Source organism: Strix uralensis, chromosome Z (assembly GCF_047716275.1).
Source record: "Strix uralensis isolate ZFMK-TIS-50842 chromosome Z, bStrUra1, whole genome shotgun sequence".
NCBI classification, from domain to species: domain Eukaryota; kingdom Metazoa; phylum Chordata; class Aves; order Strigiformes; family Strigidae; genus Strix; species Strix uralensis.
In genome coordinates, this window is record NC_134012.1 from 64,950,244 (window position 1) to 64,962,947 (window position 12,704).

Below are 12,704 nucleotides of genomic sequence, written 5' to 3' on the forward strand. Positions count from 1 at the left end.
AAATTCCCCAGAACAAGCTCCACTAGCTGACAGGGAACCAGGCTTCACAATAACTACTTTCAAAAAGCAAGTTGACTGCTTCATGTCCAAAAGTCCACAATTCTCCATCTTATCAGATCAGAGCTGGATCTCATGGTTAGGTACCCATTCCTACTCATTTTGTGGTCTGATACATGCAGGGACATCAGTGGAGAAAGGCATGGAGATATTTATTTGAGACACTGCTGGAATAAGAATGTAACTACTTCTAGGCCTTGTGCATAGCCTTTTAGATTTAGTTTTTTTGTTTTCAGAAAAGGTTCTTTCAACACAAATTTTTCTTTGATTAAAGTGAACCTTTCCTACATTTTGATCTCAGACAATATAACAAGAAGCACTACCTGTGTTGACCTGTTCTCTTAAGAAGCTCAAGTCTTTTGATTCAATCTTTCTTGTAACTTTCTTTACCACCCCTGACACACAAATGTGCACACATACACAGAAACACATGCTCCCACAAACACACTGCGCCAGTGTAAGACCTCCAGCCTGTGGGGTCATGCAGGACAAGAGTCCTGGAAACCTTCCACATTTCACCCAAATCCTCTTCCTATGTCACTGTTACGTGAGATAATGTTTGGCTGTTACTAAACTGGCATTGCCCCACCGTGAGCTGCATGCTGTCCTCAGGGGTAGCCCTCGGGAGACCACCCAGGCTGTGCAGTTCCTGGGGAGCTGATCTCTAGACTTCTGCACCTGTGGAGAGTTGTGAATTCACTGTCTAAAAGTTTATCTTCCTTTCAGCTCCGGTACTGGTGCTGGCTGGCCTCTGCAGTGCTATGGCTTGTTTCTATGTCATCTTCTTCCACACCGACTACAAGCGGCTCCATGCTGAGACAAACAGTGGTGATTTGGTCAAGGCAGAAGATACAGCAACAGCAGATGTTCCTGAAGCCTAACCAGGCCAAAAAGGGATGCCAAGGGCCCAGTAAGGGAAGGACTCAGGACTGTGGGCAGGGACTATGACTGCAAATGCTCAGCTGGCACACTGGGATAGGTGTGTCCTGTTGCAGAATAAGCAAGAGCTAGAGCAGAGTCACTGGGACACCTTTGCTGTGCTTCCCTCAATATTGTATTTATTTGTGAGTCTGGGCTGTAAGAAAGGCTGTGCTGCCAGAAAGGTCAAAGTGGGACTGGACAACTATGCAGGTAACAGGGATTTTTAGCTGACTTGATTTAAGCTAAAGAAATGTTGCAGAAGAGAGGATCATCATATTTTAGCCATTTTTTCATTTTCGTGTACTTGGATCAGGGATGAAGCTTTCAGACAGGTGGAAGCCATGCTTATCACAAACCTAGTGGAAAACTTCTAAGGACTGTGGTTCTTGTATAGCATAACAACTCTTCCACTTTAAGACTAGAGCTAACTGCCTCTTAGCTAAAGGGTAGTAGGAGCTAGAGCTAGAGGAGCAGCAGGGAAGCATAGGTATGTGATCTGTAAAACAAGTCTGTTACAATCAGCCACTTTGTCCTCTCTTACAAACAGGAAAAGAAAAGCCCTGCCTGCAGTGCTGCCTGTAAAAGAAAATACCCGTAAGCAGCAGAAGTTAAACATGGCAGTATTCTTCACCCTTCTGGTCCCCTGCCAGATGCTGAGACATTTAGGATAAGCTTGTTTAACTTGGGCTACTGTTGTTTCTCTACCTTTCCTGCAATTCCAGTGGTTAAGTTTTCCACAAGAAGATGTACCTGATGGTGTAAGATTAGGGTAGTGTACCCTCCCCAGGCCAAGTCGTGCTCTCCTATAGGGGAAAACTAGAGGGCAGCTCACTTTTTGAGCAATGACACAGCAGTGCCTGGTGTGGTGGAAGCTGACAGAACTGGCAAAGGTAACCACTATTGCAGGGACCTGTGCTAAGTTTCTGAAGATGATAGGGGCTTTCTGGGGAAGACCGAATAGGAAACAACATCAACAAGCACCTTCCAGTTCTCTCTGCAACTGTTCTTTGGTGTTAGAAGAGATGGGTAGTGACACAAAAAATCCCATCTGAGGTTCAGTTACAGAATCACAGAATCATCTAGGATGGAAAGGACCTTGAAGATCATCCAGTCTAACCATTGACCTAACACTGACAGTTCTCAACTACAACATATCCCTAAAGCACTATGTCGACCCGATTCTTAAACACCTCCAGGGATGGGGACTCCACCGCTTCCCTGGGCAGCCCATTCCAACGCCCAACAACCTGTTCTGTAAAGAAATACTTCCTAATATCTAGTCTAAACCTTCCCTGGCACAACTTGAGGCCATTACTTCTTGTTCTATCGCTTATTACTTGGTTGAAGAGACTCATCCCCATCTCTCTGCAACCTCCTGTCAGGTAGTTGTAGAGGGTGATGAGGTCTCCCTTCAGCCTCCTCTTCTCCACACTAAACAACCCCAGTTCCCTCAGCCACTCCTCGTAAGACATGTGCTCCAGACCCTGCACCAGCTTTGTTGCCCTTCTCTGGACACGCTCGAGTAATTCAATGTCCTTTTTGTAGTGAGGGGCCCAAAATTGAACACAGTAATCGAGGTGTGGCCTCACCAGTGCTGAGTACAGGGGTAAGATCACTTCCCTATCCCTGCTGGCCATGCTATGTCTGGTACAAGCCAGGATGCCATTGGCCTTCTTGGCCACCTGGGCACACTGCTGGCTCATGTTCAGCTGGCTGTCAATCAACAACACCCCCAGGTCCCTCTCTGACTGGCAGCTCTCCAGCCACTCCTCCACAAGCCTGTAGTGCTGCTGGGGGTTATTGTGGCCGAAGTGCAGCACCTGGCATTTGGCCTTATTGAAACTCCTACAGTTGGCCTTAGCCCATCGCTCCAGCCTGTCCAGATCTCTCTGCAGAGCCTCCCTACCCTCGAGCAGATCAACACTCCCACCCAACTTGGTATCATCTGCAAACTTACTGAGGGTGCACTCTATCCCCTCGTCTAGATCATCACTAAAGATGTTAAACAGGAGTGGCCCAAAACCGAGCCCTGGGGGACACCACTCATGACCGGCCGCCAACTGGATTTAACTCCATTCACCACAACTCTTTGGGCCCGGCCATCCAGCCAGTTTTTTACCCATCAAAGCGTGTGCCCATCCAAGCCACGAGCAGCCAGTTTCACCAGGAGAATGCTGTGGGAAACGGTGTCAAAGGCCTTCCTAAAGTCAAGGTAAACAACATCCACAGCCTTTCCTTCATCCAATAAGCAGGTCACCCTGTTGTTGAAGGAGATCAGATCAGTTCCCCTAACAATTGCAATGGGTACAACTGGATTTTTCATTTCACAGTACTTCCACAGCAGTCCAGTGTCCTGCTTTGGTGTTCAGGTCTAGATGTACAATCTGAGAACTTTTTATCCTATACCATTTCACTGGTAAAAAAATTAAGATAGATGGGACTTGGTGATGCTTCACACCATGTATCTTGTAAGGGTATCTGAGTACTTGATGATTAAGGGAACCTGATGCAAATTGTACCTGTGACCAGCTTTGTCCAGTCCAGCTAGAGGATGATCCCAAAGCAAAGGATGCACTTTCCCTGAGGAACACTGTACAGAGGAGTTCTCAGTGCCTGAATTCTCTTCCCCATTAGCAACTGGAAATCTCTCCCTTTGCAAAACACCTAGCTGCATCTTTCTAGGGATCCTGCTAGTTCCTACAGCTCCAGCCTTGCTCGCAACAGTAAACACCAACGTTTGTCAAAAGGAGCAGGAAGGAAGTCTGAAACTGAGGTGAAACAACATCAGTTTGGACCTGCCAGAGGAATGAGATTAGTTGTCTTTTGCAAAACTTGCTGGTCAGTTCTGCAGCCCTGGACCTAATACACAGAACAGATTAACACCAAATTTACCTGCCACTCCTGAGTCCTACTGTACCAGGAAGAAAGAAGCACTTGCTACTTTATAATTTTATATATTTACAAATGCTTATATTTTTTAATAAGGGGTGGTTTAAGAAAAGATTAATCTTGTCTCACTATATTAAACTTTAAAAAGTATTTTATAGATGCAAGGGTGCATCAGATCTGCTATGTAGCACAAACCAAAGGTTTGTATTTGACAGATGTGCATTAAATTGTGTTCAGAATGATGATGTAAACTGGTATCCAGATCCTTAAAATCACAGTGTGATATTAGCTGTAGGTTAAACTATGGCTAGCTCTGTTTTGAAGGACAGGTTAAAGGAGTGAGGAATACTTCTAGCAAACGTCTTCAAAATCTGCCATTGCCCTGGTCAGAGAGTCTGCCTTGCACCAGCTGAGACACTCTTATCTTTATCCAAGCATATAAAAGAGATTTACAAGGGGAGATTTTTCTCTCTACTAATGTATCAGACATATAGGTGCGTGAGGCTAATTCTGAATTCCTAATGTGTAATTGCTCACTACACTATACATAACAGGGTTTGTCATACCCTGGCAGCATGCCATAGAGGTGTGGCACTGCTAACAGTGAGGCCAGGTAGCTCACACAAATACCTACCTTGCATCATCAGCTGTTTCCGCTGGCTCAACTAGCTTCACATTTTGTCTTTAGAACAAAAGAGGCTCAAATTTCCACGCTAGTCGATAATCACCACCGTAGCTGAAGACAGCTTACTGCTGTAGGCTCTTCTCAAGGCTGTGTAACTCATCTGCCTCTCACAGCTCACTTTTACATGTGCCTTCCCCTGGAAAATCTATGGAAAGCATGAAGCTGAAATCTTAGCAAGACAGAGGGATTTTGACGTTAAGGGATGGGCCTGGTATGCTGGGCGTGGACCCATGTCCTCTTCCTACCAAAGGAGTGGTCTGGCTGCCTTAACAAGCCTTCTGTGACACCAGTAACCCCAGCAGAAGCCTCTACAATAGATCTGTAGGGGTCACTAGAAAACTGATAGTGCAGAAAGCCTCCTGCAAAGTAGCAAAACTAAAACCAAGCTAAACAGTGTGAGGAACAGAGAAGCCCTCCACCTCATTTTGGGAGAGAGGCAATAAGATAAAAACATCAGGCACAATGGAGGAAAATCAGAAGCGATAAGGCAAGCTCATTTAAATCCTGACCTGTCTCCTCAAAGAGCTTTTGTACTTTGTAACCTTCCCCTCTGTGACTAGAAGTCACTCAGGACTGTATCCAATCATGCTGAAGAGATGGCATCAGCTCCATGGTACTCACAAGTTATTGAGCACAGAGCTACAGAGCCACAGGGTGGGAAATGAAGAGAGGATGATGAATATCGTGTAAGAATGAATCATTAACAGGAACTGTATCCCCAACTGATAGATAAATACACATGTATTCAGGCATCAATCCTGGCTTGGGTTGTTTCATTGGCTCCAAACCTTCCTTCACAGATCTCCACGCCTCTTCCCTTTGGAAGTCGCTACAGGACACGTTCTCAGAAAAAATCTGGGAAACCTGACAGCCTTCACTGCGTTTCCTCTAGCACTGAGGAAACACAAAGGAAAAGAAGCCGTGAGAGATGCCGCTGTGCCTGTCACACAGCCTCACCTTAGCTGCTTTCCCCTTGCCAAGCAAGTTGTGAGGCAAAAAGGAGAGGTCCCACTCCAGGCCGCTGTCTCTGGGAGCATGTGGTATGCAAGGGGGAGACGTGAATGGTTGCCAATGGGCAGTGTCTGGTGTCAGCACTGACAAGCCAAAGGCACTCAGGCTGGGGCTGTTTAAGTCAGCTGGACCCCATAAGAGAGGCAGGCCTCGACCTCTCAGTGTCACCCAGGCAGGGGTGGCCTGTCCACCTATATAGCAAGGCAGAGTTCCCAGCTGGTGCTGGGGAGAAAGGGGCTCTTCTCCCCAAACAGACCTTACTCCCTGATGTGGTGGCCTTGCAGGCATGCAGAAGCTTACAGGCCAGTATCCTGAAGGTCTTCAGGGACTTTGGCTCCCTGGCCACTCCCACCAGGAAGCCTGCAAAGGAGCTGGGGAGGCAATCAAAAGCTGTTCCTCTGTTGACAGCCTTCAGGCTTTCCTGGGCTCCCTTGTGTTGTCATGGTGCAGGCAGCTCCTGTAGCCAAGCAGCAGACTCTCCGTTTTGATGAGTAGCCCCTGCATGACAACTGCTTCTCCTCCCCTTCCCTGTCCTGCCCAGCACTCTTCATCCCCATTGCCCTTGCTTGTCCACAAGCAGGCAGCACTTCCTACTTGTTTTAAATTGATGCCTTCCATTTGCATCAAGAACACAGATTGTGTAACCCCTGTGCAATCCCATTGATCCTCTGGATGTGGCAGGGATGGGCGATGCTACACAACTTGGGGAGCTCATCCCCCATCCTCCCCCAAAATGAGTGCCATGACACCTTGCTTGGAAGAGGAAGACTTAAATAAAATTGAGCAAGTTACACATCCAAAAATCAAACAGTTATAGCATAAGCATGCTTGCCTAAGTCTCACTCCACAGTAATTTCAAGATTCTGTAGTAGCTGCACTTCCTGTGGGTCAGAGCTTCCCAAAGGCTTTTAAGTCAAGGGCATTGCCATCCCCCTCCAGAAAGCAGATGGACAGCCACCTCCAGCGGCTGGAGGTGAGTACAGCTACCTGAACTGCAGTAGCTGTGCCCACTGGTGAATGCCTTCATTTTTAAAAAAATTAAAAAAACCCTCGAAACCTAAAAGAAAAAAACGTGGCCAAAACTATGGTCCATGTACTACTGTGGGGAGGTGAGGGGAGCAGAGGAGGAGGAAAAGAGAAGGAGGTTTTGGTACAGCTGCTCCCCAGCCAGCACAACCAGCTGCAGGAACAGGCATCCCTGCTGTGACCCAGTGGGCTCAGCCCAAGTGGCCTCCCCTGCAGGGATGCGTGATCACATATCAAATTTATGGAAAAGTTCCACAGAACCTGCCAGGTAATTGTAAAACTTTATGGCCACTGTGACCCCCTTTTGTGGAAAAGCAGCACACCTCAGTGTTGAAAGCAGTCCTCTCAGACAATCTCCCTTGAAGTCTAGGGAAGGCAGGTATTGCACAAACTCTTTTAGCAGAAAGACCACATTAAAATGATGAAATCGTCAATGGGATGGAGGGACTTAAGCAGAGTTACATGTGGCACAAAACCACTCCTTCAGACTCTGCTGCTCTTTGCTCTTAAAGACTGAACTTCTACCCTACTGCCCGCCCCTTTGCTGCCTCCACAGGAACCGTGCAGTGACTGCTCTAGTGCAGGGGATCGTGGTGGAAAGTTTCCCTGTCTCTGCAAGAAACCACAGCTTTTAATCACTGCTTGCAATCTGCCTCCATGTACACGCAAAGCTTTGTCAGGCTACTCTCAGCAATTCCCATGTGTTGCACACTACTAAGAGAAGACTGAGACCTCATCTGCAAAAGCCAAAGCCTCCAGTTACTTAGAATTAGCTAATACAAAATGAAAAGGCGGCCAACTCTTTTGGGTTTTGGCAGGAACGCTCAACTCTCAAATACATTGCTTTTCCAGGCTGCAAAGCCTGGCAAGAAGACAGATGATGCTGGATGTCCACATCGGGGCAGTTTGTCAAGCCATGCACTGCTCAAAGGACTAGTGTTGCAGCCAGGAAGCTCTGGAGTGCTCGTGCTGTTTCAAGCCTTAAAGCAGCATTTGCTCTGCTTAGCACCAGGGCTCACCTCAGACTATGCTGCAGCACATGGCAGTGGTCACTTCAGGGGGAGGCACAGCCAAGAGGTCCAGGGCAGCCAGAGAGGCTGGGGGCAGTGTCTGCAGTAGTCCCCTCCTGTCTCTATGTGCCCACATAGACCTTGCCCTCCTAGAAGGAGCTTTTCCCTTCCTTCCAAACCCCCAGTTCATTGCATGCTATCCTCCACAAAGAGGAGTCCCAAAAGCCATAGAACCAGAGCTTCTTGGTGCTGGGAGACCCCCTAAAGACTCCTCAGGCTAAGAGCCTAGCAGCAGACCAAACCTGGCCGAGACCATATGGTCATGAGCCCTGCAAGGCAGCAAGGTGCTTCTGCAGTAGAGTCTATTGCTGCTAGATGTTCCTAGGGCATGTCTGCAAGGAGACATAGGTATGGGATGTCAGGTAGGTGTGAGCAGCCTAGGGGGGCAGGAAACCAGCTGAGCACCCCACTGCTGAGTTCAGAGGAAGGTGTTTGAGGACCCCGAGGCAGAGTTCTGGGTGATGTAGGGACCCTGGGACAGGTTTTGGCAACCAGTGGCAGGGTTGGGCATCTCTAGAGACACTTGGTCACTGTTTGGGATCTTTGCAGGGCCTGGGATATGGTTTGGACAGGTTTGGAGGAAGCATCTAGTTGCAGTGAAGCAGGGTTGGGAGTTCTGGGGTTTGGGGGTAGGTTTAGGAGTGTTTGGTGTCTTTCAGGAAGGGTTTGCCAGTGTTGGGGGACCCGGGGCAGAGTTTGGTAGTAGGGGCCACTTAGGCTAGATTAGGGGATGTTTGGGGAGCTCTGGGGCAGAATTTGAAGCTCATTAGTGACAGCTGGGCAGAGTTTAGGGATGGATGACTTTGAAAGTACTGAAGCAAGTTATCAGAGTGTTTCAGGACCGTGATGCCAGATTGGAAGAGGTTGTGGGTACTTGGGCAGCGTTTAGGGGGGTCTTTGGGAGCCATGGGTTAGGGTGTGGGTTAGGTTGCAGGAAGGCTTTAGAGGACCTGAAGTAGGGTCTGAAGGTATCTGGGGGCACTTGGGCCAGGTTTGGGGGGGGGTTGTGGCTCTGGGGTAGAGTCTGGGAGTCTTTGGGGTAGCTGTTGTGTTGTGGCCTGTAGGTTTTTGGGGATTGGGTGGACACGCAGTCAGGGTTTGGGGGTGTCCATGGTCTGACAACACCTCTGAGATAGGGTTTCGGGTCTTTAATGGTCCTGAAGCAGGTTTTTGTAGTGGTTTGCAGCCCTTGCGCAGGACTGTGGGACACTGGGAATACTTGGGCACTCTGTGGAGCAAACGGGGTACCTGAAGCACAGTTTGCTAGAGCTTTGGGGAAGTCTTACAGTGACCTGAAGCAGGATGCAGGGGTCTTGGGAAGAACTTGCATAGAGTTTTCAGGCACTGGGAATGCTGGGACAGAGTTCAGGGGTGTTTGGGAGAGATCTTAGTAGCCTGTGAAACTGTTTGGTTGGGCTTTTTTTTCCAGCACTGGGCCAAGTTTCAGGGTCCTTGGGACATTTTGGCAGGCTTTGGGGGAACATGGAAAAGGATTTGGGGGCTGAAAGTCCACTGGAGGACCTGAAGCATGCTTTTTGGTGCTTGTGGGCCCTAGGGCAGGTAGGAAGATCTTTGAGGACTATTGGCCAGGGTTTGAAAGTCTTCAGTAGACCTGGTCATGGGTCTGGGTGGGGGTCAACTGAAGGTATTTTTGGGTTCCTGGGGCACACTTTGGGGATTTTGGAGCACAAGGCAGGTTTGAAGTCTAGGGTCACTGGGAAGGGTGTGAAGCTTTCAGCATTGCTAGATTTTGTGACAGCATTTGGGGTCCAGTGGTAGGGTTTTGTGGAGGTCCTGAAGTGTCTTGAAGTAGGACAAGCTCTGCTTGGGGGCCTGGGGCAAATTTTGGGTTCTTTGAGGAAAACTAGGCAGGGTACAGGGTCTCTTGGAGACAGCAAGAACTATGGCACATTTGGGGGTGTAATAAAACATATATGGTATTTGTTATTCAAATCTCAAGGGGAAAAAGAAGTTGTAGTCAGGATGTTGTGGCCGAACATTTTTGTAATTCTCTTATGTAAATAAGAAATATGTATATAGTTTCTATTGTTAAAATCAGTTGTTAGAAGGGAGCTAAAATGGCCCCCATCTTCAAGCCACTACAAAAACACCTGTGCTGAGTCATCCCCCCTTCTGTGATGGAAACCGGAGAAAAGCCTGAGAAACTTGTTTACAACTTTACAGACCCCTCAGGGTACGCCCGTCATGAATATGGATGAAGCCTACACTATAAAGGGACTCAGTTCTGTCGAGTAAGGTGTGTGTCCTGGTAGAGCAGAGACTCCTGGCACACCCAGCGCTGTTTTGCTCACTCGCCGCTTGCTAATAAAATTTTATTGATCACTAAAAATTGAGAAGTGGTTATTTCCCACTAAATTACAATTAATCAATAACAGGGGTATCCGGAGTTTGGTGGGAGCCTTGGGAGAGTGTTTGGACCCTCTGGCATGGCCTGGGAGAGGTCTGTGAAGCTTGGAAGCAGGGTTTAGGGTGTCTGGGGCTGCTTAGGCCATTTTAGGTGGGTATTTGGGGGCACCTGGATTTGCTTTGAGATGTTTTGCTGGCCCAAAAGCCAGGTTTCAGGCTGTTTGGGGGAAGTCTTTAGGGACCTGGAGGCAGGGTTTGGGGATTTTGGGGGCACTAGGACAAGTTTGGGGTTGTTTGGTGGCTCCTGGGAAGGACCTATGGACATCTTGTGGTCTAGAAGAAAAGTTCACTGTGGTGTGCGTTCAGGGACTGCTCTGTACCCTGAGGCAGGCGTGGGAGTCTTTTAAAATTAAGAGCTCAGTGCTGCTGGGACATGTTCTTGGGCTGGCTCTGCCACTTCCCCGGCTCCCGGCGGCGACTGTCCCTGCAGCTAAAACACACGCCGACGCCGGCGGCCGCCCAATGGGCGGCGGCCGCCTCACCAGCGCCTCGCTTCTTGGCGCCCGCCTGCTCGCGCCTCATGCCGCTCCCGGGCGTGGACCCGGCGGCCTACCTCCTCCCGTATCGCGCCTGCGCGGGCTGTAGGGGCGCGCGGGAAACAGGTCACGGCTCCCGAAGCGGCGCACTTCCGCCGGCCGAAGGTGCAGGGGACGATAGCCTGGTCTGTGCTTGGGAGGCTGGTGGCCGCAGAGGGGCAGTCGTGGTGCGCGGGCACTGCGGAGCAGCTCCGGGCCGCACTCACTCCCCGGTGACACCAATCCTCGGAAATGCCGTGCTGCCTGCCAGCGAGGGGTGGCGGCGAGGACGGCGGCCTCGGCCGGTCACTTTTTTTTGTTACCGAGGCGCGGAGAAGTAGTAAACTCGCCCAGTCACAGCGGGCGAACGGGAGGCGCTGGCTGTTGTGCTGCGGGATAGCCCCGGGGTAGGGCGGCGAACGGCCAGATCACCCGGAACGGGGAAGCGGGCTGGGTAGAATATCCCATCCGCGCACGTCATGGCCATGGCCACGGAGCTGCCGGGGGAATAGTGCGCATGCGCATTGATGGGCGCGCGGGCTGCGCGGGGCCTGGCGCGCATGCGCATGGATCGGTCTGCAGTGCTACAGGGACGATGAGGGCATGCGCATGGCGCTGCCAGCCGGCCCGTGGGCTGAGGGCAAGAGGGACAGTGCGCATGCCCAGGCTGGCGTACCCGTGTGCATGTGGGAGGCGAGGGGCAGGCGGCAGCCTCAGCTTGGGGGAGGGAGAGGCCGGAGTGGGCCGTGGAGTGAGTGAGAGAGAAACACTGTGCGGGGCAGGACTGCCCGACGGGAAGCAGGCCACAGTGAGAGGGCGAGAGCAGCGGAGTGGGGAAGAGAGGGATCAGGGGAGGGACAGAGGGGTGGGAAGTACGGGTGGAGTGAGGATACTGGGACCAAGGGTGGGAGAGACCAGGAGAGGAAGAGGGATGGTCAGACAAAAAATGAGATAGAATGAAATAGGGACAAGGAATGGAGGAGGGGGTGGGGGGAGTGAAATGGTGATGGGGATAGAGAAAGATGGGTGGGGAATCAGGAAGAGGAGCCGAACAAAAGGATAAACAAAAAGTCTGAGGGCCTGGCAGAGAAAGAGAAAAAAAAATGGGTTGCAACCAGAACAGAGGGGCTAAGTGAGAAAACCAGAGAGTGGGATAAAGGGAAGAAAAGGGAGAGCAGGGAACACCAAAATTGGGAAAGAAGTGTAGAGATGGGGAACTGGACAGATACGAAGAGATCCCCCGTCCTGGGGTCCCTCAGGGGCACATGGTCCAAGGCCATGTCCTGGGGTTTGAAAGAGGAGCTGCTGAAGTGTACTTGAAATGACAAGACCAGTACACCTCACAAGAGCCCCTGATTTTTATTTTTGAATTTTACTGCAATGTATATCACTTCATTTATATTCTTTTCCTAGCTACGCCCTGTAGTCTTACCCATTTGTAAAATGTCTTGAAACCTGCCCTAGTGGAGATAAAACAGACCTTGAACAGTATGGTAAACTGCCTGAGTGCATCCTTGATAACAGGAACCTAAAAATGCAAGACAAGTGCCTGAGAAGATGCCAGTGTCAAGGTAAGTGACTGGAAGCCTGTTTAAACTAACCAGCTTGAAGTAAACAGGAGCCGAAGGACAGATGAGCTAACTCCATGACCATATGTGGACATGGGAAGCCTGAAATGCAACTAGGGAACAGTGTGAGGAAGGCCACGTGGACCTCCGGGAGAGGGGAAGGCCCTCACTCTATTTTTGCTACGCATGCTTGGACTATGTAAATGAATTCTGAGAACTCATTAGCGTAGGACTGCCTTTTCCAGGGAATCTGATGAATATGTATGCTTTTTGTGTATATTAGAGTGTTAGTAGTCGGAGCACTCATGGAGTAAACCCCAGTGCTGCTCAGCGCTGCAGTAAAGAATACTTGCTGAACAGTTATATTGGATACTGACTATTGAGTTAACCTCTTTGTTTCAGGTTCACCACCCATTTCCCCTTCAACCCAGGGTAAGGACTCCCTTCCCTTCTCATCACCCCACACAGGCATCAGGGGAAGCTGTCTCTCCAGCTGCCCTTGGCAGGTGAGGCCAGGAGGAAGGGATGGAGCTTG

General features: G+C 49.9%; 2 protein-coding genes across 4 annotated transcripts in view; both read left to right on the forward strand.

Moving 5' to 3' along the window:
- The window catches only part of SLC49A3 (solute carrier family 49 member 3), a 29,049-nt gene extending 23,741 nt beyond the window's left edge, over positions 1 to 5,308 (forward strand). For 2 of the 3 annotated variants that reach the window (XM_074855089.1, XM_074855090.1), the window contains one exon: positions 784 to 5,308. In XM_074855089.1, coding sequence (XP_074711190.1) covers positions 784 to 938 — 155 coding nt within the window. In that variant the 3' untranslated portion in view covers positions 939 to 5,308. The remainder of the gene's footprint in view (positions 1 to 783) is intronic. The other variant, XM_074855091.1, reaches the window with a different exon arrangement.
- A 5,267-nt stretch (positions 5,309 to 10,575) lies between these two features.
- Positions 10,576 to 12,704, forward strand: part of LOC141937449 (neuronal acetylcholine receptor subunit alpha-7-like) — a 54,853-nt gene continuing 52,724 nt past the window's right edge. The window contains exons 1-3 of the mRNA XM_074855092.1: positions 10,576 to 11,008; positions 12,015 to 12,172; positions 12,572 to 12,675. The gene's annotated coding sequence lies outside the window, so the exon portion shown is untranslated. The remainder of the gene's footprint in view (positions 11,009 to 12,014; positions 12,173 to 12,571; positions 12,676 to 12,704) is intronic.